The sequence below is a fragment of the Oenanthe melanoleuca genome, chromosome 7, assembly GCF_029582105.1.
Source record: "Oenanthe melanoleuca isolate GR-GAL-2019-014 chromosome 7, OMel1.0, whole genome shotgun sequence".
Taxonomy (NCBI): Eukaryota; Metazoa; Chordata; class Aves; order Passeriformes; family Muscicapidae; genus Oenanthe; species Oenanthe melanoleuca.
Window position 1 is genome coordinate 12,197,241 of NC_079341.1, and position 26,407 is coordinate 12,223,647.

Below are 26,407 nucleotides of genomic sequence, written 5' to 3' on the forward strand. Positions count from 1 at the left end.
TCCTTACCACTTCTTCAATTGTAAATCAGATATTTTTTCATTTTAGAAAGTCAGCGATTTTTCTGTTAGATTTACAGATTTCATTATGATAGAAAAGGAGTTCTTAATTAAATTAATGGTGTTTTTACCAATATACCTTTGAATATTGCTTATGAATCAAACATCTTGACACAGGACATCACTGAAGTCATGCAGAACATTGCTAAACTGGCAGCTCTTATTTTGGTGAAGTTGAAATTTCACTACGTATATTTCCAAGAGCCTCAATTCTTGTTCTACAGTCACAGCAATTTTGGCATTTCTTTCAAACACAATAAATGAAGTTTTTATTTATTTAGCTAAGGAAGACAAAAGACTCCATGTACATACTCGGTTTCCGGGCAGCAGGCTCCCATTGTATTCCAAGATTCTGAGCAAGACTCTGTGCTAGTTCCTGTGCCATGGGCAAAGGGAGGCCATACTGCTATCCAAGAGGAGCACAATTACAAAAAACCAAAACCCATTAGTTATTGCAATAACACTATACTGGTTCATTCTGGCTGACCGCATACCTACTACTTCAATGATACAGTGCAGTCAATCACAATTCTGTGTGCATATAAGGAAAATAAACTCAATAAAGTACATAACAGATAAAATATTCCTCTTCTAGTCTTAGGCAATCTCTCCCCATTAGTTAATCTAAAGAAACAAGTCTACTTGATATATATACAATACAGGTCTTTAATAGTAGGATTTAACTCATGTAAAAATAGAATAATTTCATTAATAACTTAACACTGCACTGAGGAAAAAAATAACAATAGTAAAAAATCAATACGCAGGGACATTTTGTTTTCTAATTTCAATGTTAAAAATTTCAGGAAGAATTACATGCCATTGATACCTCAAAAGATCAAGTGTCTTACACTGGTAAGACAAGGACATTCACTGCTGTGTTTCAAATACTCCTGTCTGAGATTTTTGGGTCTAAATTTCTGTCAAATATAATGAAATCCAATTTAAGTTCTTTTTAAGAGAATAATGCAGACAGGAGAAATACTTTCTAAAAATAAAAGTGCTCTGAGCAGTGGTTTGATGATGATCAAGAAGGCTGGCTGTGAGAATTCTAACTTTTTAATATGTAAGTTATCTTTAAAGCCCTGATTACGGAAACATATAAACTCTTGAGATTATAACGTAGAGATTCATCTTTATTTCGCTTTAATAATGAAAAAACAAAAAAATTACCTCATTCACTCCTACTCCTCTGGCCACAGAGCAAACGCCTCCAAAGTAACTTAAGCTGCTCCTTTTGTAATGAAATGTCACATTCCTTAAAAACAAATAGAAATGAAGAAACTATAACACATTGACATTGGGCATCAAGAGCTTATTGAAAGACCATACTCTCACACATACTGTGATATATTGCATGTATATTCATCTATTTCTAGCATAAAAAGCAACTGCAAGTTTACAAACAGAACACCAACACTAAAAGAGGTGGTTTTATATAAGCTTTGACAAAAATACTATTTTTCTCTTGTAGAGTCAGAATCAGTCTTAATCCACAAACCAACCAAGAACTGAAAGCTTGAGTGCCAGACTCCTAACATAATAAAGTGATAACATTTATTTTAAAAGTTAACATGTTCCAATTTATGATCTGTCAGGAAGGAATTATGTTCTGAAATATAGCAGTACTGAGAACTTTTTAAATTATTATCTTAATCCAAACCAATTTAAGTCCTATTTTTAAATTCAAATGAAAAGACTGAGAAGTATACCTAAAGGGAAAATAATTAAATCCTCTTCTTTAACCTTGCCTCCTTTAATTTCTTGTTAAGCCTCAAATAATTTAGTTAAGTAACATAATCTGGAAGATCTAAATTATTCAATAAAATGCTTATAAATTACTATTAATTACACCTATTTTAACTTCACAGTTAATAATAATAAATCTACACAGCCTACAAACAACCTACAGTGACCCTGCATGATGTACAAATGACCTAATATTTGATAATTAATGTTTGTTGGTTTTTTTTAAATGACAGGTTACCCCATACAGGTATATATCTATTTTTCAGAATATTCTAACAGCCATCAGAACTTTCAGACTGCAGCTTAACCAAATACTTACAGCCAGGAGCTTTACAACAAACAGGATTGTAGTAAGGGCTGAGCCTGACAGGCAATTCTGGAAATGTTCTAGTTTATCTGTCCCCAGCTCCAAGGAGGCTCAGCTGGAGCATGCCATGTTCCATTAGCTTTGGAAAATCCCCAAGCATGGGCACTCCATAGTCTCTCTGTGCAGCGTGTTCCAGCATCTGACCACCTTCACAATGAAAGGGTTTTTTTGCCCTACGTTTAAATGGAATTTCTTGTATTTCAGGTTGGATCTGGTACCTTTCACCATGAGAAGAGCTGTTGCTGGCAAACTCTTCAGCAGGTGACACAAAACATGCATGGAAGTCACTAAGAGTGCATGTCAGCAGCACTATGCCTCTATTATGAAGAACAAAATCAGTGTTGTATTGCAATGCCTGTATTAAGGAATTCTGGAGAAGATTCTTCATCCCCTATTTTTACCTTCTTCTGCAGAAGATGAACCACAGGAGAATCTTATGGAAGACATTAGTTACTCCATCCTCAAAGTATGTCATGCTGCTGGGAGACAGCTTAAGATCTTTATGCTGCACAGGGGAACACACATTTCCTCCTCTTTGCTTACAATGCCATGAAGTAAAATAATCCTTGCTCAAGGCTGAAATCATGCCTAGTGATGCAAGTGGGATTTCCCCTCAAAGTGCATTGTGTCTCAGAGCAATTCATTACAGCTCTAAAGGAGAAGACCTTCCATTAACAAATCATCACTGCAGCTACATGTGTGAATAAATTAACTAACTGGAATACTCTTGTCACAACACATAATCCTATCAGCTCTGCCCTCTCCTGATCATAACTGGAAAAGCAGCACATTACAGACCTGCTTAGCAAAGCTAAGTGTCCTTAAGGGCTCCTCAAAAGACACTTCACATGTGACACTTTGTCCAGGTTGCAAGGACATTCAAATATCATTATGGATATGTATCAACATGACCATGGTATATACTACACCTATTAAAAACAGGTTAAATATCGATTAAGCTTCCTAAGGAAGGCAGATGTTGATTGATGCAGAGAATACGAAGCAAAAAAAGTAAGAGAAAGAAGAGCCAAAGAGAGAAAAGCAGCAGACAAGAGATAAACTCTAAGCCATTGCCAAGGGTACATACGAGAGCAGGTGCACAGCATCAGCGTGCTGCTTGATGTAGTGCTGCCGGTACTTGGAGAAGTCGTGGAGCATCTGCAGAGGGTCAGGGTGAATATTAATGCGGTCTCTGTCTGTCCAAGTCTCCACAGCAACCAGCACCACCCTGGTGTTCAGCTGCTCCTTGTATATCTGGGGGCAGAGACAGGACAGGCACAGGAGTAGAACACTGGGTCAAACATGCACAGTTAGCCAGTAAGAGTAAAGCGGAAGGACAAGAGGGATAAAGCAGGAGGAAAACATGGGGAAACAATTAGCTGGCAATGCCTTGCATTTCCTAAAAGCTGATATTCTGATCAAATTAAATTTTATGTTTTAGAAGATAAAAAAAAAAAAAAAAAAAAGCAACCCTTGTTGCTCTTTTTTTTTTTTTTGAGACACTCCATTTTCTTTAAAATTCTTATGGCAAATAAATTTGCCAGTGAGTTTTGCAGAAAATCTGTGCAAAAATCAGCAAAGAAGAAGATATGTAAAGGTACACAGGGTGATCTCAAAGAAAAAGAAAAGAATTATTTCAAAGAGTAGCCAAAGACAATTCTAAAGTTGAGATTAAATAATTTCGCCATTTTCTAATAAATCCAAATTTTAGTTAATGCTTGATTTACATTTATATATTATTATCACTTAATTCTCATGTTGCTTGAGTGGAATGAAGGAAAAATACTGATTTTTCTATAAATTTTATTCTTACTATAGCAATAGACAAGGAAACAATAATCAGGCATTAATAACAAAGCAGTTTTATAATATGTATTTTAACATTGCGCATGATATTTTTTTCTGACATAAAACTGTTGCTGTCTTTAGGTTCAGTTCAGAAAATGTCAAATTTTATTAACTGAAGTTATGCAGAACTTACAGATCTACAAAAGATGCATCCCTTATTCACCTTGACCAGAAACCTAGTTTTGTATCAGGGCAGCATCATCTTTATCAAAAAGTCAATGTATAATATTTGGCTTAGAAAAAAAAAAAAAACAAAACATGAGATAGGAACCATCTAAGCTCAGTTTTGTCCAAGACCTTTGAAGGAAAAGAGTATTAGCATGCTTCAATCTCAGGGAGACAGGCTGAGAATATATGCAGAAAATGGTTTACAATGTAAGAAAACCTAATGAAATTAAACTGCCTGAAATGACATAGAGGTGGATCAATAAAGACTTTACTTCTGTTTACTGAGAGGAAAACTCCAAAGCAAACAGCAACAAAAAGGATGGAAGAGGGGGCAGAGAACCTGAAGGCCTCTGAAAGCCAATATCCTTTTCCCAATAAATCAGTAAGAAATATAGCCCACATCCTATGGACACAAGGGAATAACAAGGCAGAAAATCCTGCTGGTTTTCATGCTTTATTTAAAGAAAGAGCCATTAAAATGACATTTTGTAGGATCTCTATGAAGGGACTGAATTCTACACAAGAATGAGCTTTATGTTTCTGCATACACACAGATAAAAATGGAAAAAACAGACATAATAGAGAAAGAAAAGATAGATTAAATTACTTCTGTTAAAATGCAGAAAGAGAAAGAAATAATTATCATATGATGAAAAAATAAAGATGCCACCTTTTCTTTGGGTCCAATATAAATTGCAGAAATATTACAATTATTTACATTTTTATCTGCTCTAGTAACTTTTCTTTTAGCTACTGGCATTTTCAGGTCATTACAGAAAAATATTCCAAAACACGTCAGGTATTTCATGTATTATAAATACATTCACCTAAATTTTCAATATACATCCAGTACACTTTTTATATAAGAACAAATACTGCATTATTTCCTCCAAGCCAAACAAACTGTTGGCAATGTTTTGCACTGAATCATATGACACAGTTCCACTGGTATCAATAAGGTCAAATGGAAAAGGGACTCAGAATCAGCATTTGGTAGCCTTTGTTCATCCCTACTAGAAAATCTGTTTTCACTGCAGAGCTCTGAAACATGTGTGATCATTATATGTGTATCAAAAAGAGGATGAAATACAAATACTGTTTTTAGTTTATATGCTGTATGCAAAATTGTTTTAAATTTAGCACAGTTTACTAAAACAGTTTACACAGGTTTTTTTACTACAAATTTAGTATGGTATCTGTGTCAGTTCCACCCATTTATAATGTACTATAGTGGCATTCTGTTTGTTTTTAAGCTATAAATAGAGATTTATAAAGCAGATGTTTTTACTCACACTCACTTTTTCTCCCAATAGATATATGTATAGCTTGTGAGCTATACTTGCAGTTTCAATCACTTGAATTTAGATTTGTTTCACAAATTTAAATTTGATTAAATCTCATTCTTAATTGGTTACAGGTCCTGAAATCACCCCTGCCAAGGACAAACCCTGACAGTTGCAAGCTTTAAGAAAAATGCCATAGATAATCTGGTACTTTCTTAAACATTCACCCCAGGCTATTCTTCTGCAGAGGAACTACAAGTGCACTTTAAAGTGTAACTGAAATTTGGTGCTAAAGTAGAAGTCAGTGAATCAGTTTCCAGAAGAAACAGTGATACTTACAGCATCTACAAGGTTTACCACAGACTTTGCAAAATTGTTTGTGTATGCAGTTGAAGAACGGTGCCTTTTGAACTAAAAGAAGAGAAAGAGAGAAAGTAGAACACAGTGAGAAACTAAATATTTATTACTAATTCTTTATTTTACAGTGTATTTTAAGAAAGAGTAAGGGGAAAACTCAAAAACCATTTCAAATCACAGCCTATATCATATTCAAGAATTCCTGGAAGATAAAGGAAGCTGTGTATGTTATGCAGCCTTTCCCAACTGTAAAAGGAGCATTTAACCACGAGAAATACTGTACTTAGAATCAGAGTTCAAATGTTTCAGACAAAATTACAGGTAAACATGACCGTAAACATGAGCTCAAAATTGAGAGGATGCTTTACTCACTAAAACTGCTTAACCTGATGAGTTACATATCAGATTGTAGTAGCCACATTCCATCACTTTAATTATAAGACATGGAGATGAAGCATTTACCATTTATTCTATGCACAGCTCTTTGCAAAGGCCTCCTTTTCTACAATAGCACAATACTTTTGTGACATGTAGCAGTACAGGAAAAGACAAAACAGAAGAGGGAGTGCATGATAAAAGTAAATACACGTTTGAACATGAAAAGAGTTAAGCTAAATATCTTGAATTCTAACTTCAATTTTTTTTTTTTTTATAGGCCTAGATGAGCTGTATTGCAAGTTCTGATTCATAATATCTGTGCACGTTATTACAATGGTTTAATGTCTTTCCTCATCCTGCCTCACAAGCCCCTTCTGTTCCAAGTCAAATTTTTTAAAGATGCAGCTATGGTAGCTGAACATGAACCCATTTTACTTTCAAGAAACTGTAAAATTATAAACCAAGATTATATTACACAGTATGATTTGCAGATAGGAAAAATTTCACAGAAAATGAGCGTGAAATTACTTTGAACAGGGGTAAAAAGCCTTTATAAAAAAACTTACTGATTTCAACTACTGGTTAAAAGCATCAAGTCTCATTGCCTCAAAGTGTCCCATGAAAGTGTCAGTTATTCTCTCTATGAAACACAGTATTTACAGAGAGGCCTTGGAAGAAGGGACTCTTCTCTGAGCAGTGGAGTAGCTGCTCTCAGTATGGTGTAGTAGGTGCTTAGGATGTACACTGGGAGGAGCTTTATACCATGGACTGCTCCTCAGAGAACAATGGCAATGGGGAAGGGGAAAAGGCTTTTTGTTTTGAGCAGTCCCAAACCTTTCCAGAAGTGGAAAGGTAAAATATTATGCTTTGGAAAATGTTCTTGGTTTTCATGAAAGAATTAAAATATAATATCAATAGCAATATACCACATAATGTGGCTAAACACAGATTCTAAAAGAAATCAACCTTAACCAGTAAAAAACACAACTACCTAATTAAATTTGTTGAGATCTTTTTATTGCTAGAGGAAAGGAAATGTTGTGAAAATACACAGTATTAACCATTTAACACAATGATCAAGGAGGTTTAAGATACTTCTTCCAACTAAGACCTTTGCTGCAGGGGAAACCTGCCCTCTCCTGGCAAGCAGAAAATGAAAGCACATTTAGTGAGCTCCCAGACTGGCAGACTGTGACTTCTAACTGTGAACACTTCCCTAAGTGTATCCATTTTATTCTTTGAAAATAATTATTATCTGCTTCTTAATCACTGAAAACTATGAAGCAAAAAGCCTTGTGCTCTAAAGTTCTAACAAATCAAGCCTGAGAGGAGACAAGTGTCTGTAATAAGTGTAGTGAGCACCTTCAAGCACGTCTACAATACAAGAGGCAAAGGAAAGCGACAGCCACAGGAATATTTTCTCTTCATAAGCAACACCAAAGCATAGACGTCAGACAAGGCAACAAAATGCCCATAACTTCAGTTACTGTGCCCTACTGCTAAGCAACCAACACCTGAACACTCTTAGAGCAACTTCCTATCACGTGGCTTTACAAATGGAAACAGCTCAAGAATTTTCTGTCCTACTTTTTCCACCCATTCAAACTCCCTCCACAGTGCTAAATTAACACTGATAAAATAAAGGTTATGTTAGCCCAGACTACTTTTATGATTTCTTAGATGGGGGGGGGAGAGTACATTATCTGTCTATTCAGCACTGGAACAAGTATGAATTATTGCATCCTGTTCTGATATCTTTATTTCTTACTCCTAAATATCATCCTTCAGTGTTGATAACAGAGCCCACAACTCCATAAAGCACTGGGAAACTTGCAGCAGGGTGAGAGACATAAAAGGTCTTCACTTGCAAATAAAGTAAGTGAAAACTATTGTATCAGCAGAATTTGATTTAAAAAAAGAGAGTCTCACTTACAACAAATGCCACTTAGTCTGATTTTTTCCAGTCATCCCTCAAGACAAAAAGGGGAAAAATTGGACTTTCTTCCCCCATGCATTTTGGGTTTTTTTAATGACAAACACTTTCTGAATCAAACAAACAACTTACCTTGGACTCCATTTTCACTCCTATTTATAAGTATGGAATAGCCACGAAGACCAATTAGAGTTTTGTCTACATGTTTTGCTGCATTAAAATTTAAATTAGTAAAACTAAACTTAAAGTAACAAATTCTGACCTCTTTCTATATAACTTCAAAGATGGGATGTAGTGTGTTTGTACTGGACAGAAATGTTTTGTTCCTTTACTTTGCTGGTTATGGGCATATTAATTTATCCATATGATACCAAAGTGTTCCAGATTAATTTTAAATATTGCCTCAGAAAATCTTAGGTAACATTAAGCTTCATTAGGTTTTATGGCCTACAGTGTGTCTTACAGTACAAATGTTAATAGCTGCTAATAAATAAAATCCTGGACCCAAAAGCAGCTGATTCAGCACAGTGCTGTACATCAGCCTACAAATGGAAGGTATGTCAGTCACCAAAAGGAAGATTACCACTGAATTGCTGTACTTACCATTTTATGGTCATTGACTATCATGAGCTCCAGATATTTCATTTCTTCAAAGACACCACGAGATAACTGATGAATTAAAGAAATTCTTTGAGAAATCACAAAGATCTAGTGATTTTCAAAAATAACTGCAGCTGATTTTTATTACACATACATATTAAATATGTATTGTTTAGGATATGTAAACCAGCACAGAACTGGGTGAGAAATGCAAGTAGGGTAAAGACTCCAGTAACTTAGACACTGGCTGAGAATCTGAGCCACATCACTAAGACAGTTCAGGGTCTACTCTTTTTGCTTCAGTGCAGACACCACCACTGCTTCCCTCCTCCTTTCATTATGTACTACTCACCACAGATTTAATGAGGAAGGAAGTGACTAAAAACATAAGCACCCTCAAAAATATGGTGTGGATTGTGCAATTCAGTGAAGAAATACAGAATAATCCCCTTTAACTCAGTTAGTCCCCTGATACATATGCATATGAAAATCATGAGGACTGCCCACTTATGTTCTCCCAGTAACCCAGTTCTGGGTGTCCTCATTTGGATTTTTGATTTAATCACGCAACTTAATGAGCCAAGTGACAAAAAGTCAGATATCTACAAAGTAGCAAGAGTTCATTCAAAATTATTCTTCATTCTCAAGTGGACAAAATAAATTAAAATTTTAAAGTAATTTCTACTACTAAATTTTGAAGAAAAGTCTTATTTTCTCATTTGATAATTGTATTATATTACAATATTAAGCTTCTAAAAATACTTTTTCCTGAAGCCTATGTTCTCTTGACCTTAAAAAAACCAGAAAGTAGTGAGTTTGGGTTTATAAATGGTTTTAACTCAAGAGTCACATTCTACTTACTGCTCTCTTTCTTCTCCTTCTCCTCAGCCACTGCAGTTCAGACAGAAAGGGCCATTCAGAACTAGAGTCAGTCTCTGCAAAAAAAACAATTTAATAATTTCATGGCATTATTTTAAACTACTTATGTACACTGTCCAAGTCAAAAGTAGATTAAGATCACCAAAATTATAAACACCCTTGCTAATCAAAAGTTCATTTTTAAAAATAAATAAAGTATCTCAAAACTAAAGTAATTCAGAAATATTAAAGCATGCAAGGAGAGGTGAAGAAATTATAACCTAGACTTGGAATATACATTTTCTTCCATCTCATTGCCTCAGTAACATTAACACCACTGATTAAATTCAGTGATTTTCACAGGAAAACTAAATACAGGTTTGTGGATGAAAATCTTATAGCTGCCTTCTGAAAAACCTATATTCCATTGCAATGATTGTAAAAAAAGGCAGCTAAAAGGTTAAACACAAGATCTTCTAAATAATTGGCAGTTTTACAAACACTGCTAGCCTAATATTCAAATTTTCCAAGTTTCCATGTTTCCCAATAATATGATTATTGCCAATATTTAAAAACTCATAAGCAAAAACATACCAAAGTCCCGTGACTGCTTGGAGGCTTGTGTTCCATAAGTTCTTTGGATGATATGTGGCCTACTTTTACTTTCCTAAATAGAAAAATTGTGAAATTTTATTCTAATTAATAGCATCAAGTGAAAAATCTGGCACTTTTTCCAGTATTTATAATTTTTATTATTTTTTCTATAAAATGCAAGCGACTATAGTATCAATTTGGGATAGCACTAACTTGAAGCAATCTATTTTCAATCCTGAGCAACCATAGAGTCTCTCTGCTTCAGCAAATTGACTAGTCTACAAAAAAAAAAGTATCACAGATGTCTCTCAGATTACCTTTAAAGAGTCCTTTAAAAGACTTAATATTACAGAACACAGATCCCTTATTCCAATAAATCAAACTTGAATGTCTGCATCTAGTTGAAATCTTCCTTCCACAGATGAAAAGCGACTATTACTATTTATGAAAACATCCTATCTAATTGTATCTAATTGCAGCAAATTGCAAGAAACCAATCAATATACTACCCTTAAGAGGATCCTTTCACCTTCTTTTATTGGTGTATTCCACACTTAAAAAGGACAAGATTTTTAAAGCCTATTTTCTTTGGAAGACTGATATACCCCAAATTATCACATTTGAGTCTCCACTCTAGAAAACAACTCCTTTCTTTCGTAACACCTCCTCTGCAGAGCCTGTCAAAACAAGCAATTCTTTTCAAAGTGTAGGTTGCTACTGTTCTGTAACTTCCACGAGAAATACATAGCACGCTGAAGGACAATACTGCATATATTTGCTAGATTTTGGGGGGAAGGAGAGGGAGTTTTATATAATATCTGCTATAGTTAAGATTAATCAAGCTGAATAAAGTACATGATGAAGGCTGTGTTCAAGATATTTATCTCACATAGTGCAATTAAAAAATGAGCCTCTGAAAGCTCTCTGTAGCTCTATTACTTTCAGTAGTTCTGAGAAAAGTATGCATATCATCTATTTTCTTATTTAGAGTTCAACTTGAAACCTTGAGTTGGCAAATGGTATCTGACTTTTATAACCAGAACTTTTACACTACTTACAATTTTTACTGAAATATCACTAAGAGAGATATCCTGGTTTCCTTTGTTCACCCAAGCAAGAAAACAGTTTAGTCAAATTTTCTTTTTCTGTGTAAACACAATCGCCATGAATTTACAGTGTCTTTGTTGTCAGTTTTCAGAACTGCAACCTCTATGAACGTGCTACATCACAGACACACAGCATGTATTGTTGTCCTGGGGAGACTGACTCTTTTAGATGTAATATTTCCCCATGTCTCTGAAGTTTCATTTGTAGCCCAATAATTGACGGAGTCCTCTGAATGCTGATCCAGTTTCTTTGACAGTATCAGCCAATGATTTTAGAGATCTTTATTCAGACTCTAATTTCAGCTTTGCAGTCACTAAAATGTGTTGGGTCTCCAGCATTAGTTATTTGTCACATACCATATATATCCTGTAATATATATGTACTAGTGCAAGACAAGCTTGAGAACTGTGGCACAGCATCTGCAATATATCCTACAGATCAAGCAGGACACAACCTTTAAGAATTCTCTGTCTCAATGTTGCAAAATCATTTCACTGAAAATCACTAAAATACTTGAATCACTCAGAAGTTAGAAATATACCTAGTTTTACTACTGTCTGTGAAACTGTGTCAGCTGTGTTAACAGCTAAAGTTTTACGAATTGTTGGACACATGAAATACAAAAATAATAATAGCAAAACACTTGCATAAATGCAGTCCTATATGCTGATCCAGCATAATCTTGTATTTGAATCACAAATCATTTGGATCACAATCATTTAAGCTGTACAATGATCACTAACTTAAGACATACAAAGTTTAAGATAATCAGATGTAATTATCTACTTAATTATGCTTTTTGTGGCATCATGGCAGGCTAAGAGCAATCTGATGCAACTATTTAGAGAGGAATGTATAAATTACATCTAGAGATCCTTGCAATAAATTTATAAACACTTTCTGTAGTAATCCACAATCCTAGATGTATTGGAAATGGTTTATCCCAAGATCCCTGTAAGTGTCGCATGGTCTGACCCTTCCTCTTTGCTATTACCCTATTGGCAGGATGCCAATTCTCCCCCTGCCCCCTTTCCTGACCCTAGAAGAAGATCAGTATTTCCTAACCTCGCTCTCTTTCGCTCCTGGACACGCCATAATGAAATAAATCTCGAATCCCCAGGAGGGGCTTTTGTTTACTCTGTCCTTGCGGGGGCCAGGCTGCTTCTTAGAAACTGACCAGTTTGGGGCCAGGAAGAAGCCTCAGCACCTCTGCAACTTTCAAGTACTAGAGCAAATTGATAAACACTTTTTGACAGTCCATAACCATGTGCTATGGGAAACAGTTTTATTTGTCTGTTCCCAGCACTGAAACAATCAATAGCAAGTAGAAAAAAAAAGATTCAAGAAAAGCAGAGAAAAATTGTAAGTAAATCATAATTATGCATTTGCCACCTTAAACAAATTCAAATCAAGTGTTTTAAAATACTATTCATTTTCATAGGAATGCATGAGACATAACAAATTATTCTAATACTTTTATTTGCTATTCCTTGAGCACTCTCCCAAACCAAATAAATTAGATAAAAATAAACTTACTGCAGTGTGGGTCAGATCCATCGGTTCTATCAAGTACAAATAAGTACTATCTTCAAACATGCCACTAGAACATGGAGAAAAAGAAGTGATATTTCGGATTACAAGGCAATAGGTTTGACTCCAGGATATGAATTTTGATAAGACAAAACCAAATTTAGGGCTGAAAGACTGACCAATATTAAATATATATTCATTACTACCACATGTAGCTAAAGCCAAGATTGGGGAATTTTTAAGATATCTGGCACATTTGCATGGACTAACACTAAATGTAATGGCAATGCAATGATAAGTGTCAAAAGGAGTAAAGATTTGACCTTGTAAAAAGGAAATCCTATGACACACCCTGAGCATGCAAAATGCAATCAAAAGCTGAGTTGCACTTAGCAGTAACTAATGCTGATTTCTTGCATTTTTTCCTTACACAATCTAACAAAAATATCCATTTTTCTATGACAGAATCATACATGAATACTGAGCATGCAAACTGCTGAAATATAATTCTTGTTTATCCTTACCATGCTAAGTCATCTGGGGAAATATTTACCAGCACTTACGGTATTCAAATGTTTCATGAGACAGCATCAAAGCACTAATTCCAATGATACTAAGAAAAATTTCAAAACATCAAAAAATCTTCAAGTCTGTGATTCAGTTGTGTAGTGTTTTAGTTCCTCCCATATTAAGAGATAATATTCAAGAATAATGATTAGCTACAGCCTTGTTTAAAAAATGAGAACATGCACTTACTGAAGTCCATTACAAGTTGAAAGAGCAACTTTGGAATCCTTCACACCTCTGATATTTCCATGGTAGTAACAATGCTCTCCCCCCTAATAATTTTTAAAAACAAACAATCACACACACAAAATTATCCTGATTTATTGACTGTTGCTTAAAACTAGTGCCCAAAACCACCTAACAGTAACAACACATTTACCTCATTTATGTACTTGTCTTTACTGTCTATCAGCAATAAGCTCAGGTAAACTAAAAATAAAAACTATTCTCAAAAAATGTTATTAAAAAACCCTGAAGTGTGATTGTCTCTGAGCCATTGTTTGAAAACCTACTATTTATCATAAAAATATTTTTAATTTTTGTGTCATGTCATCTGAACTCCAATATAAATATTAAACCCTTCTTTGTGCAATTACTATTACTCGAGAAGGTACAAAAAATGTAAATGCTTTGGCTATGACAGCATTATTTCCATTTTGCATCTTATTTAATGAGTTACTCAGATTCTGATTTAAATTCCTTACAGATTACTGTGTATAATTAAATCAAAGTACTTCACAGAAAGTAAACATTCTGTGTTTATCCTTCCATCAGTGAGAATGCATAAAACATGCTTTTTAACAGCTAAATTTGATTATGTTTCTCACACAAAGCTTTTCAAGTTTTTTTTTTCTTTAAAGATGATCAGCTGAGTAAAGAAATTGCTGTTTGTTCTTCAGACATTTTTGTAATTAACTATCTCTTTCTAGAAAATACAGTACTCTTCATTGAGATCTCACTTTTTCAGATCCACATCAGGAAACAAAACCTTTTACTTAAGTCTAAAAAGTATTACAAGACACTGCAAAAGACCGGGATACAGTCCTTATTTGACCTCGTACACAAATTGTGTGGGGTTTTGGTGTCTTTTTATTATCTATAATGAAGCCTTCCACAATTAACATGACCTCAGGAGCTCTATTATTGCTTCTAATAAAGCAATTCAGAAAACATCCCCGAGGAAGTTTGGATCAAGTTACTGCAGCATGCAAAGGTAGCCCATTTGCTGAGTCTGAAGTTCTAATATAATTTTCCAGTCACACTCATGATTCAGCAACCGCAGTGCTCAATGCTAGTGCTGCAGCTGACAATTGCATGAGCTTGTCTAAATACCAGAGGGAATTGTTTTCTTGCATCATTTAGCATTTTTTTGTCTATTCTGCAGAATACTGAGTCTTAATGGAACAACTTCCTTTGTATGTAACATAAAACTATTTTTCTTCTTCAGTGGAAGAAAACAAAACAGCTTATTTCAGTAATTACGTTGCAATGGAATTGTTTAATTCTGTCCTAATCTGCTATGTATTGTTTTAGATTTTCTACAGCAAGGGCAAAATAGTATACCAGACATCTAATACTTGGACAAACAACAGCCTGGACTTTCTCAAGACATGAGTACAACCAGAATGCTTACTTCACTCCACTCTAAATACAGATATAATTCACACATAATAAGTTTGCAAGAAATATTTTGGCATTTCTATAAAAAAAAGCAATTCCCTGCAAATGTAGATTATAACTTTCCTAGGAACCTTCCAGTCCTCATCTTGTTACTACAAACAAACAAAAAGACTAATCTGGTTCCCTTAGGGCTGAACTACCTTGCAGAACTTTAATCTGGCTTTGGATCAATGTCTTATGGCACTGAATTCAATCTGGGAGCTAGTCAAACAAAATTAATTGGATGTCTAGCAATATGCTGATTTTGTAATAACACCAGAGGTTAAGATTTCAGTTATCTTTCATTTTCTGTTTCATGACTGTATAATTCTTGCAAACTAAAGTCACTGCAAGACTTTTGGGTTTGTTTAAATGTCTTACGTTACCATTATTCTTTCTCCTTGCACTTTGTGCTAAGGACACATAAATAATTAATGAAGAGTAATCTGATGGTGACTTCAACCCCTCCACCTCCAATATTTTACATGATGTAATTGTCCTGGCAGTAATGGATCATCTTCACTACTGCCACCTACAAATGCCTACTCCTCACCCCAAAACACAGCATTTCTCTTTTGTACGTTCCTCTTGTATTACTGAGATATTCGTACACTATGAGGTCACAGTTACCTTCTACGTGTGGAAAAATACTTCTGAAGTTTTCAAGTCTTGCAAAACATTTTTTCTCTTTTTTTTGAAACATTTTATTGGCATTGTTCCCTCAGAAAGACAATTTAAGAACACAATACCTTAGAAAATTTTGGTTTTCCATCTTCATAGTGAATCTCCACATAATTGGAAGATAATAAGTCGCTGTCAAAAAAAGGATAAATAAAGATAAGAAAAATCTGAGTACTCTTTCTATTGCTATGGGTAGGTATGGGAATTTTCGTTAGCATTTTTTCAAACTATTTTTTATTTTCCTTGTACATTAGTTTTAAAGAAATCAAGCAGCTTGTGTTCAGTAGATGGTTTTATGGTACACTGGAAGTCAGAGTGCAGTACAGAAGAGGGAATTTCATTCTGCAATCTAATTCCCTGTATTTTAGCTTCACAATTAGATTACCAGCCTTCTAAATACGCAAAAAAAAAGTACCCCTTGGCTTTAGAACTTTCCTTGCTGGCAGTGAATATATTCTAGTTCATCACCATTTTCAAATAGGTTTTACATTTTGCCTAAAAGTGTAAATAGAGTATGTAAGGCTGAAAAAATAAATACACCATTGTTAGGAAGACAAGGGTGTATAATCACTTCCACAAACTGCAAATGCCCCGGTTTTTTTTCCAAAAACATTAATATGCCTCAAAAGAAAACACACAATACAGAACCCAAAACACACTCCAATATTACCCTTTTTCTTATTTTCACTTTTTATTTTCAGATACTTTTCTCATACTTATTTTCTTCCTAACTCTGGCAAGAAAAATTTCTGAAGCATAAAATTTTTCAGTAATGTGCAATTTACAGGTTAGGTTTTTTGTCTTTTTTTTTAACTAACCTTAGCCAGCCTGTACACATCCTGCAATAAACTCAGTGTCCCATTAACATTTTACCCTGTTACAATCAGGGCTGCAGCATAATGCCCAGGGAGAGCAAAGCAATTAAAGATGTTAACTGGCCCCACCAAATATGCAAGATAAGCATTTTACTTAATGTGATCCAGAATTCTTAGCATTTTTGATGCCTCTAATGTACACTTACAACTAAAAAAAAAAATTAAAAATCATTAAAGGGTCTGATACTGGTACATATACGAAAACAAAAATATCATTACTACAAATAAAAAATCATCATTATGGGTTATGCAAGTCTGTTGTGGCAAAATAGCTCTGATGGGAATTCCTGACTAAAAACAAGCTATGATAATGGGTATCTCAGATTAGGCTATTAGCAATCCTGATAACATTTTAACTCTGGGACTCCGGCCCATCAAATCAGTTCTTCATGCCATACTTATCAGGCACTGCACTTGTTCCAGAGCATCCTGCAGAAGTCAGCTAGGTTCTCTTATAAGCCCCTTCTCATGAAACTGACACAGCACACTGGTCACTCTGGGCCTGCAAAACCAACGTTACTAGCCCTGAAAAATTACTGAAGTCTAACCATTTGCCTTAAACATCACTGTTGAAGACATTATTAAAAATATATAATTTTAAAGTGCACATTTTAAAAACTCAGTTGCATGAAATAATTTTAACTTTCTCTATTTGTGTCATAGTAAGCTATAAACTTTCTGAAGAAAATACAAATGCTATATAAATAGTGCTTGACTACGATACAAATATTCATTTCTTCAACGTGGCAAGATTGAAGATTCTAATAAGGCATACATACACAAAATAAAGTTTAGTCGTAATAATATCCTTTTATTCTTTGCATTTTTCACACTTGTTATGAAGCATAAAGACTACTGTTCTCAGCAGGGGATGGTACAGACAAGGCTACAGGTAACTGACATAAGTAAACTGAAAACTGTAATTACAAGTATTAAAAAAAATTACTGAGAATGATTAAACACAGGAAGTGTGCTCAAATGATTGGGCCCTGACCAGATTCCAACTTTTACAGATACTTCTGCCTCAATTCACAAAGACCATTTGGTTTCCTCAAATTTCCTCCTAATTCCTGGATCAGCACTTATTTACCTGTTGCCAAATTAAGCTCACACTTTCATACCTTCTTTTTTTGACCTCTTCTAGTCTTATATAATTGATCTCAGAACTTCTTTCTATACTATCTAGTGCTTTTTGCGTCTCATAAGGCTTGCAGTGATTTCCCACTGTGTGTACTGACTCACAACTAACAAGTTTAATTACAGCATTTCTCTCCAATTTATCCTATTTTGCGTGACATAAGAGGTGCTCAAAATTTCATTAGTCTATCCTTTGCAGAATCTTTCCAGAGTTTAGTATTCTTTACCTTCTCATTACTTCCAATCTGCCAAGGAATTCCCAGTTTGGGTAGTGTCCAAATATAATGTCACACATGTTAGTCTATCTAACATGGAATACTTATGATGGAAAACACCTATATGTATTTACAGAGATATTACAAGTATGCAGACAGAGTTTCCCAGTAGCCTCTACACTTTTCTTACTGATGATTTTTCAAGAAGTATTGGCACAGTTTCAGTACTGGGTGGGGGGGCTATAGGAGTGGTTCTCTGAGAAGCTGCTTGGAGCTTCTCTCATGTCCAACAGAGCTGGTGCCAGCCAGCTCCAAGATGGACCTTTGGGATCTGCAGGACACAAGGCACATCAATGACATTCTCCATGCTGAACGAATTCCCTCCAAAGAAAATTAAGGCCTGCTGTTTGTGATATACTTCCCAAACACCATGCTATAACCAAAATGCAACTTTAATTTGTGAAGCACCCTTTCAGCAAACGTAACACAGTACTCACCACCTAGAAGGTGGAGTAGAAAATCTTTTAAGACTTTTGGATTTCACAAAATTGTTTCTCATGCAAGGCTGGACCGGAGTGTTTATCACTAGTTTCTGGTCATTATTATGTTTTTAAGCTTGCCACATTTAATCACCAAGGTCATGCAAAGGCATTTTTCTCTTAGCATTTCCCTCAAGACAGCAAGAATTTTGAACATTCCATTGAAAAAAAAAAAACCAGTCAGCTGTTCCTTGAACTGTATGCTTCTATTTTGACAAGTACCTGATTTTTTTCAGGTACCTTGTATCACTTTTTCTTATTTCAAGTATCCACCTACACTAGCAAAACATTCAAAAGAACACCTTGCTTGCAATCATTGAGAAAGACAGGAAAGGTAAGGAAGTTTGGTCTACATTTTGCTAAAACTTCAGGAATAACAACAGATGTAAAAATATACAGAAAACTGCTACTGCAAATTTCCCCTGCAAAACTTTTCCTGTTATTAATGCTGACAAATCTGACAAAAGACATAAGAAAGTATTAAAGGAAAAAAAAAAAAAAAAAAAAAAAAAGCTTAACAAAAATAACTTTCAAGCATTTTTTCCTACACAAAAGACACACACAGACAAGCACTGTAATTTCACCAGGAGGTGTGATGGGGTTCTTTATGTAAGTGGCAACAAAAAGAAAGTCCTAGAATACACTGATTAAGAGCTCATGTAGAAGTGCAATTGCCTGAGGAGTGAGGCACAGAACTCATGCATAAAGTAGGAGTCTCCACAGCACAAAACTCTTCTTCCTTCATAAACATTTACAAAACGCCTAAATTTACCTCTGAAAGGCAGAGTGCCATGAAATACATTTGCATCTCATCTACACTGGACTGTGTTTTGACACCATTGATCCATTTTGAGCCATTCGCATTTTGCTTAGAGCAGAAATGCATCCAGTGCAGCAAATTTGTTTTTCAATATGAGGAGCACCAGAAACAGCACAAGCTTTAACTGAAATAAGTGTCAGTCATGATCACACCAGACAAAAGTCTATTCAGGTAGTGACACATTAGCGTGATCCTTTACAATAAACACATCAAGCTGCAACATGTTGAATGAACTCATGACAAAATAATTTGTCTGCTGTCCTTTTCTACAGTTCCTTCCTCCCTGCCTTGTTTATCTTTGATAGTTGTTCTTATTAAGCTGTCTTACTCCCTGGCTCTTCTGAGTTACACTGAGAAATGCAAAATAAGCAGCAAAGGGATATGCCATTCCCTGTAGCTCCTGCCTTTGAAGGCATAGGCCAGCTGTTAAAGCAAGCAGCAGATGCTTTCTGAAGAACTCACATCCACTTCCCTGGCACATACTTCATTGCTGATGTTTTCATTAGCACAAGAGCTGCAGAGTAAAAAGTGGCTTACCTCAGCTGGCATCTAACTATCCTGATGAAGAGAATTGATTCGGGTAGGAAAAGGCTATGAAATTACTAAAAAATATCTCATATACAAGTAAGCAAATTAGCTTCCAGCAACTTAGTAGAGAGCCTGCAGAAAATCAGAGTTCAGCATACTTGCATACATGCAGTTTCTTGCATACTTCTTAAATTATCTTTATACTAACCTATTACCAGGCAGTAATTTATTAACTATTCTGAACTTTTCAAGCTCAGTACCAGTGTCTGAGCAACCTAGTTTAGTTGAATTATTTAACAGAACACCCATCACATGTTTTTGTCCATTTGACAGATATAGTTTAGAAGCACATAAAGAGGGGAAAAACAAAGAGACCTTCCTGCAGTATTTTTTTAAGATGATCAAGGCATTGTCATCTCATGCAATGCCCATCTAGAGCCTTGTTTATATTAACAGTTTCAATTATATTCACAAGTTTTGTTAAACTCACTGTTCTTATGGGAATTTATTAAATTTCTAGCATGTATTTACATTAGTCTTTACTTGGTTGCTGTCTTTGAAGCTGCTCTGATGGGAGTGTCTCCAAGGAATAAATATAAGGCTAATATTCATTATTTTTTAGAGCAGAGCAAGGCTTTACGACTTTATATCATCTTGAAGGAGCTTAATCAGAACATGATACTGTGGATCAAGCAATTTTGTTTACAAGTAATTTGCAGAAACAACTGATGATGCAAATGTACAGGTTAACTTTTTCATAATTATGGAATAAAAAGAAGTCCTCACTCACTTCTGCTATTAATGGCATAATGATTCTGTAACAGTAAACAGTACATTCATCTAAAAAAAAAAAAAAATACTCCTTGCATGGTCTTGCTATTGTTGCTTGGTTTACCTTCATTTGTCTTTGAGGTAGAAAAAAGGATGATCTAATCACCCTCAAATGGGGAATAGGTCTCCAAAAAAGACTGACAAGGAAAGCATGTAATAGAATGGTTTAGAATACCCAGATAGAACAGTGCAGAAAATGCTACATGTTTTTTTCTGGATCAGTCTGCCTCTCTCACTGCAAGAAATCCTGAGTCAGTTCAAGGCAGTTGAGGAAACAAATCCATAATCTTTTCTCTAACTATGTCCTGAAGCTCTCCCTCTGAGAATTGAACATGCTGTATTTTATTGGCTACTTCAAGCATTTTGAAGGCAGCAGTTTGAAGAGTTCTTCAGAATATTAACAGTATGTTGGTCAGTTTCCACCATATTTTTGTTTACCATCATGCTGAAGATTATATCATTTCTAAAAGTGCTGTGCACAAGGATATGAAGACACAAACAGCTAGACAATATTACATAACATGAGTTCTATGCCATGGAAAACACTTGAGTGCAAATTGTTATGACAGAATTTTCCTAGAAGGACAATTGATAAAACAAAAATTTCATTTAAACAACTGTTCAAATTTACTCAATATTGCTTTTCAAATGATCCCTTTTGTTTCCTCAACAGCTTGGAAAACTTATTAGTAAGAACTTTATTAACCTGTAGTGTAAGATTGAGGGCTGCCACCTGTCTTTGCCAGAATGGTCTCATCTGATGATAACCATATTTTCTTCTTTCATTAAAAGGAAGGTTTTTAGATACAAGAGAAATTTCTTTCTTCTTCTCTTAAGCACTTCACTGAATGTGGGAAGATGCTTTGCATCTAATGGTAACACCCATGTTTAAAACAACTCTTCCAATGAAGAAAAATCCAGCCAGATGCAGGTTTTTTCCATTATTATTTTATTTCTAATACCAAAAGAGAGTAGAATAAGCTTAGTTATACTTACAGAGAGTTGACTTGAGCACCTCCAAATTAGATTAAAGACTATAGCAGAATCAGAGGTACATTCCAGCAACTCAAAGTTTATTTTGGTTCCCTTAATCCATGCTTCCATGTTGAACCATACTATGCAACCTTAGCTCTGTCATTGAATCAAGTTAAATTCAGTTACAGAGGCTCCTTGGGGCTTTTTTGATGAACTTAATCATATGTCATGCATACACAAACTTTATATTAGCTCCAAATGCAAAGATTTCAGCCTGCCTACAAAGCAATCTGAGATGCCAGGAATTCACTTCAACATAAAGATCTCACTATTGACCTGGACCATATCAGCAATCAACTGAAACACCTAATGAAGTGGAAAGACAACATTCTTCAGCATTACCAGGGTACAGGGTTACATGTGGGAATAAGAAATAGGATACATGGAGGCATGCTACCCATGTAGCAATCTTTAGGGAGTTTCTCAGCACTCAGTGATCTGTTGACACCAGGATGTCATAAATCACTGCTAGTATAATTGTTTACAATGGCTCCCAGTAGATTTCTTTTCTGTAAGATCTTCCAATTCTTTAGTTCCTGTAAACAGTTTAATATGTACTGCATCCTGTAACAAAATTTACTTTTTAATTGTTTTTGTGAGAAGCACCTTCTTTCAAACTTCTTCGTGCATTTGACACCAGAAATTGTTACAAGGGAAGGAGAAGGCAATATCCTCATTCTGCCACATGGAATTTTACAGCGTTGTCATATTGCTACAGATGCGTATTTGTTTTCCCAAGCCTTGTTGACCCTAACAATTCACCAGACTAATGGATGTGGTTGCATCTCAGCTGACAGATATTCAAAAACTCTTCAGATGGATGAGACATCCACACTTAATTAAATCTGGGATCAGCAGTGCACAGAATGAAGTTTTCACTCCCCAAGCAAGCGTTTTGACAAGTGGTACTTTATACAAGGACATGTGGTGATAGGACAAGGCAGAATGACTTCAAACTGAAAAAGTACGGATTTAGATATAAGGAAGGACCTCTTTACTGTGAGGGTGGTGAGAAGTTTTCACATCTGCCTCTAAGACTTTGCACATGAAGTGCCCATTGAGAAAAATGATAATTTTTAATAGGTTGCCTCCAGCTCTGGGAATAAAGCTCTGTTTTCTACAGCACAGAAATTAAAGACTGCACCTACAGGAGGGCACACACATTGCTGTAAAATCCTAACACTGAGTTCCTTGCACTTCATCTGTAACAAGTTTTTTAAAGTCAACTAGAATTTAACTTCTCACAGTATTATTAGCAGATTTAATTTAGTTTATGTATCTTATAGGAACCATCTAATACTCTAAATGTGTAAGTGTTTATTTAAGAAAATGTCATAAATACTTAAAGTTTCCTCCTGAAAAACTGTGAATAGCTTTCCCGTTTTCATTAAAAAAGAATTATGAAAAAACCCCAGGAATTAAGTAGTTCCTCAAATAATTCAGTTACTGCCCTACTGTTTTTTAAATTAGGCTAACATTGTAACCTCCTCTGGGACCATTCTCAAGTTAATTCAGTCCTATAGAAACATACACCACAAAGAATAAACACCAATTTTAAGGTTTAACCTATTAGATAAAATCTGCTGTTATGTTGGCTGCACTTCTCAAAAGAAACTGACTTTCCACCACAGTCATCATATTTTAATGTCTTAGATTGTTAAGTCACATTATGGTCAAATGCAGTTGGGTTGGGTTTTTTCAACTCATGTCAAAGATGCCAAATATTTTTTTCTATGATATCTTCATTGAAAAGAAGTCAATTTTCCTGGGAACAGAGTTTCCTGGAAAGATGGACTTCTACAGAGAAAAGAAGAACCACCAAAAAAATACAGACTTATTTTGGTATTTTTTTTGCTTCCCTTCCCCCAAGAATCCTAAATTTTGAAGCAAGTTATCAGTAGGAAGGAAGAGAAATTTTTGTCTTTGGGTTATATCTTCTGTTTCTGTCCATATCAGTTAACTAACTCCCTATTCTTGGATGTGTCTCAGTCACCACAGTCCCAGTGGGTGAAGGTTCCAGTATAGCCTCAGCCCCTGTGCTGGTGGAGACCTCTTTATTTAGAGGTTGGTACTAGAACCATGGCTGCAAACTACAGCCAACAGCCAGAAAATACAGCAAGCTTCCCTCCTTGCTAAAAAAGCAGCAAGTAGACATTTTTAATTAACTACTTTTGGTAGTACTGTTCTTTAAGGTGTTTTAGTACACCAGAAGATAAAGCCTGCTGCCTTTAAATAGGACATTAAGAGTTACCTGCAAAAACTCTTCTCTTTCAGCACAAGAAGAGCAAGTTAAAAAGCTTTTACATGTTGCTGGAAATGAGATCATTAAAAACTAATTTGCTAGCACCTTGCAAACATTTGTTTGTGTAAATAATGCATCAATATAAAATAAGAAACTGGTCAGATATACTAGCATCATTGATAACTCAAATACAATGTTGCAACACTGTCATTTGAGAACAAAAGTGAACTTACTGAAATAAGTGAACACTTCAAAAGGCTTTTTATATAAATTGTGTTTTATGACAATGCTACATGTTACTCATTGCATAGGAAATGTATTGAGCTTGGGCAGACAATCACAGCTGAACTGTATGTCTAACTTTTCAAATGGGATTTTTACCCCACTACTGCACTACAATCTTCCATTTATGTACTAGGGATATTAACTAAAACCATTATTTAATCCATTACAGATTATAAAAATTATTACTTTTTAGATCAAGTTATTTCCACAATCAACTTACCTACAATTATTAGGCAACATCATAACTGGCACTGCACTCAGAGCTTGCAGCAAGTAAACAGTTGACTGTAGCAAGGGGAAGATGCCTAAAACTTCAGAGTAACCCACCTTGCTAAGGAGTTCAAAACTGAGTTCTTTTTACCCGAGTCTTCTTGTCAGAAAAAGCTACCAAAAATCACCTTAGGATAACAAATTATATTTCACCTGGTTTAGACTGTGTGCAACTGCAAAGCTGGTTACACATTCAAGCTCCATACAAATCTTACATATTAATAGTCTCTGCACACTGGATTCAAGGGCTTGAGGCTTGCATTCCTTTCAAGATGTTTGTGCCATTGCATCATGGCAAGATGGAAAACAAAGTAAAATTTTCTAGTAACATGCTCCATAAACTCTCAGACTGCCACCTCTTCTTACAAACACTCAACAATTATTAATGAAATTGAATATCCAATTTTCTTCATTTAATTGTCAAGTTATAATATTTGCTGTGAAAAAAGAGCATCTGCAACATAGAAGGTAGGCAATCACAGAGTTTCCAACAGAAGTAAAGAAAACTAAAAGCCAGAACCTGTTTCTATATAACAACCATCCTCAGTTTTAGCTTTAATTACTTGTAGAACATTCAAAAACAACATAGGAACAAAACCAAAATGCATAGAATATTCTGAATCCACTTACAGTGTCAGTGGCATTAACTCACCTTAGAACAACATACAAAAATGTATTAATCATATACATGGGTATTACTAACTGTTCTGCCTTTGCTTCTGACTAGACATTAGCAGTTTCAGTATGTCAACTAAAACCAAGTATGTCAACTAAAACATAGTAGCAAAATGCTGCTTTTTGCTGAACACATAAACATAACAAACACAAGAATGGGTCTTTTTCAAATCATTGTCTACAGGTATTTATAATTTATGTTACAAGTTTTATGACTTACAGTTTTAGAGTATTATGTCCAGTCAAAAACTAGGACAGGTTTTTGATGTCATTTTCTGGAGCAGAACTAGATAAAGAGTCAAACATTTATGACTCAACAACCACTAAAGAAGCTAGGAGAAAACCTAACGTATAAAGAGGCAAGCAATGGGGATATCAGTAAGGCATCTGAACACACTGTACCTTATACACAGGCAGTAAGAACACTCCTAATATCACAAGAGCAGAACTTCAGCTAAGGCGCACAACAAGTAAGCTCCTTCTCTCTTTTTGGAGTAATAGGCACTGCATTTCTTGATTGCTGAGAAAGCAGCCACAATTTGAAAAAAATCAGTATATTTACTCATGAACTGTTTGTTGTTAAAAATAAACAAGGACAAACAGCAGGACTGGACAACGGGTAATATTGCCAGGATATGGGGAATGTCAATGGGTTTGTGATTTTACTTGGATAATAGCCATTCACCATGAAACTCGAACAGGAAATGCAACAAAACCCAAATCCTAATGAACAGGAGATAAGAGTTCTGGTCTTCATTATTATCTCTGTTAGGCCACTGACCGACGGGCCATGGAAGGAGCCACTCAGGCGTGGTCTTGAAGAGGTTCAGCCAGAACTTTAGAACAGATAAGAACTGGTAAACAACATAATTTGTCTCCTGGGAAGGAACAAACTTATCTCAGGATGTCTGCGCAGACTTGTGGATACGTGCAATCATTTTTACGGAACGTTCAGGGAGCATGCCAAGGGTAGAGAAGGTGAATCAGGACACAGCATGTCAGAAAATGGAGATTAAGTGGCCTACAAAGGAGTCACTAGTGTAAGCTGCAAAACAGTTGACTTGCTTGGCACAGCTCTGCACTTGATCACTGCTGTCTGTCCTATGTTAAGCCCTATTTGTAATACTCCCTTTATGACCTTGCTCTCTATTCTGCATGGGTGAGACCTGTAAGGAAACTTGAGAGTCAATCAACAACTATAGGGAGACCTGTATCTGGA

The 26,407-nt window shown here is 35.3% G+C and overlaps 1 protein-coding gene across 5 annotated transcripts in view; it reads right to left on the bottom strand.

Moving 5' to 3' along the window:
* The window catches only part of ADAM23 (ADAM metallopeptidase domain 23), a 70,299-nt gene that overhangs the window by 31,211 nt on the left and 12,681 nt on the right, over positions 1 to 26,407 (bottom strand). For all 5 annotated transcript variants that reach the window (XM_056496384.1, XM_056496385.1, XM_056496389.1 and 2 more), the window contains exons 4-13: positions 15,805 to 15,868; positions 13,586 to 13,668; positions 12,836 to 12,899; positions 10,193 to 10,265; positions 9,602 to 9,675; positions 8,744 to 8,809; positions 5,812 to 5,883; positions 3,261 to 3,427; positions 1,231 to 1,315; positions 370 to 460 (exon numbers count right to left, since the gene is read on the bottom strand). In XM_056496384.1, coding sequence (XP_056352359.1) covers positions 370 to 460; positions 1,231 to 1,315; positions 3,261 to 3,427; positions 5,812 to 5,883; positions 8,744 to 8,809; positions 9,602 to 9,675; positions 10,193 to 10,265; positions 12,836 to 12,899; positions 13,586 to 13,668; positions 15,805 to 15,868 — 839 coding nt within the window. The remainder of the gene's footprint in view (positions 1 to 369; positions 461 to 1,230; positions 1,316 to 3,260; positions 3,428 to 5,811; positions 5,884 to 8,743; positions 8,810 to 9,601; positions 9,676 to 10,192; positions 10,266 to 12,835; positions 12,900 to 13,585; positions 13,669 to 15,804; positions 15,869 to 26,407) is intronic.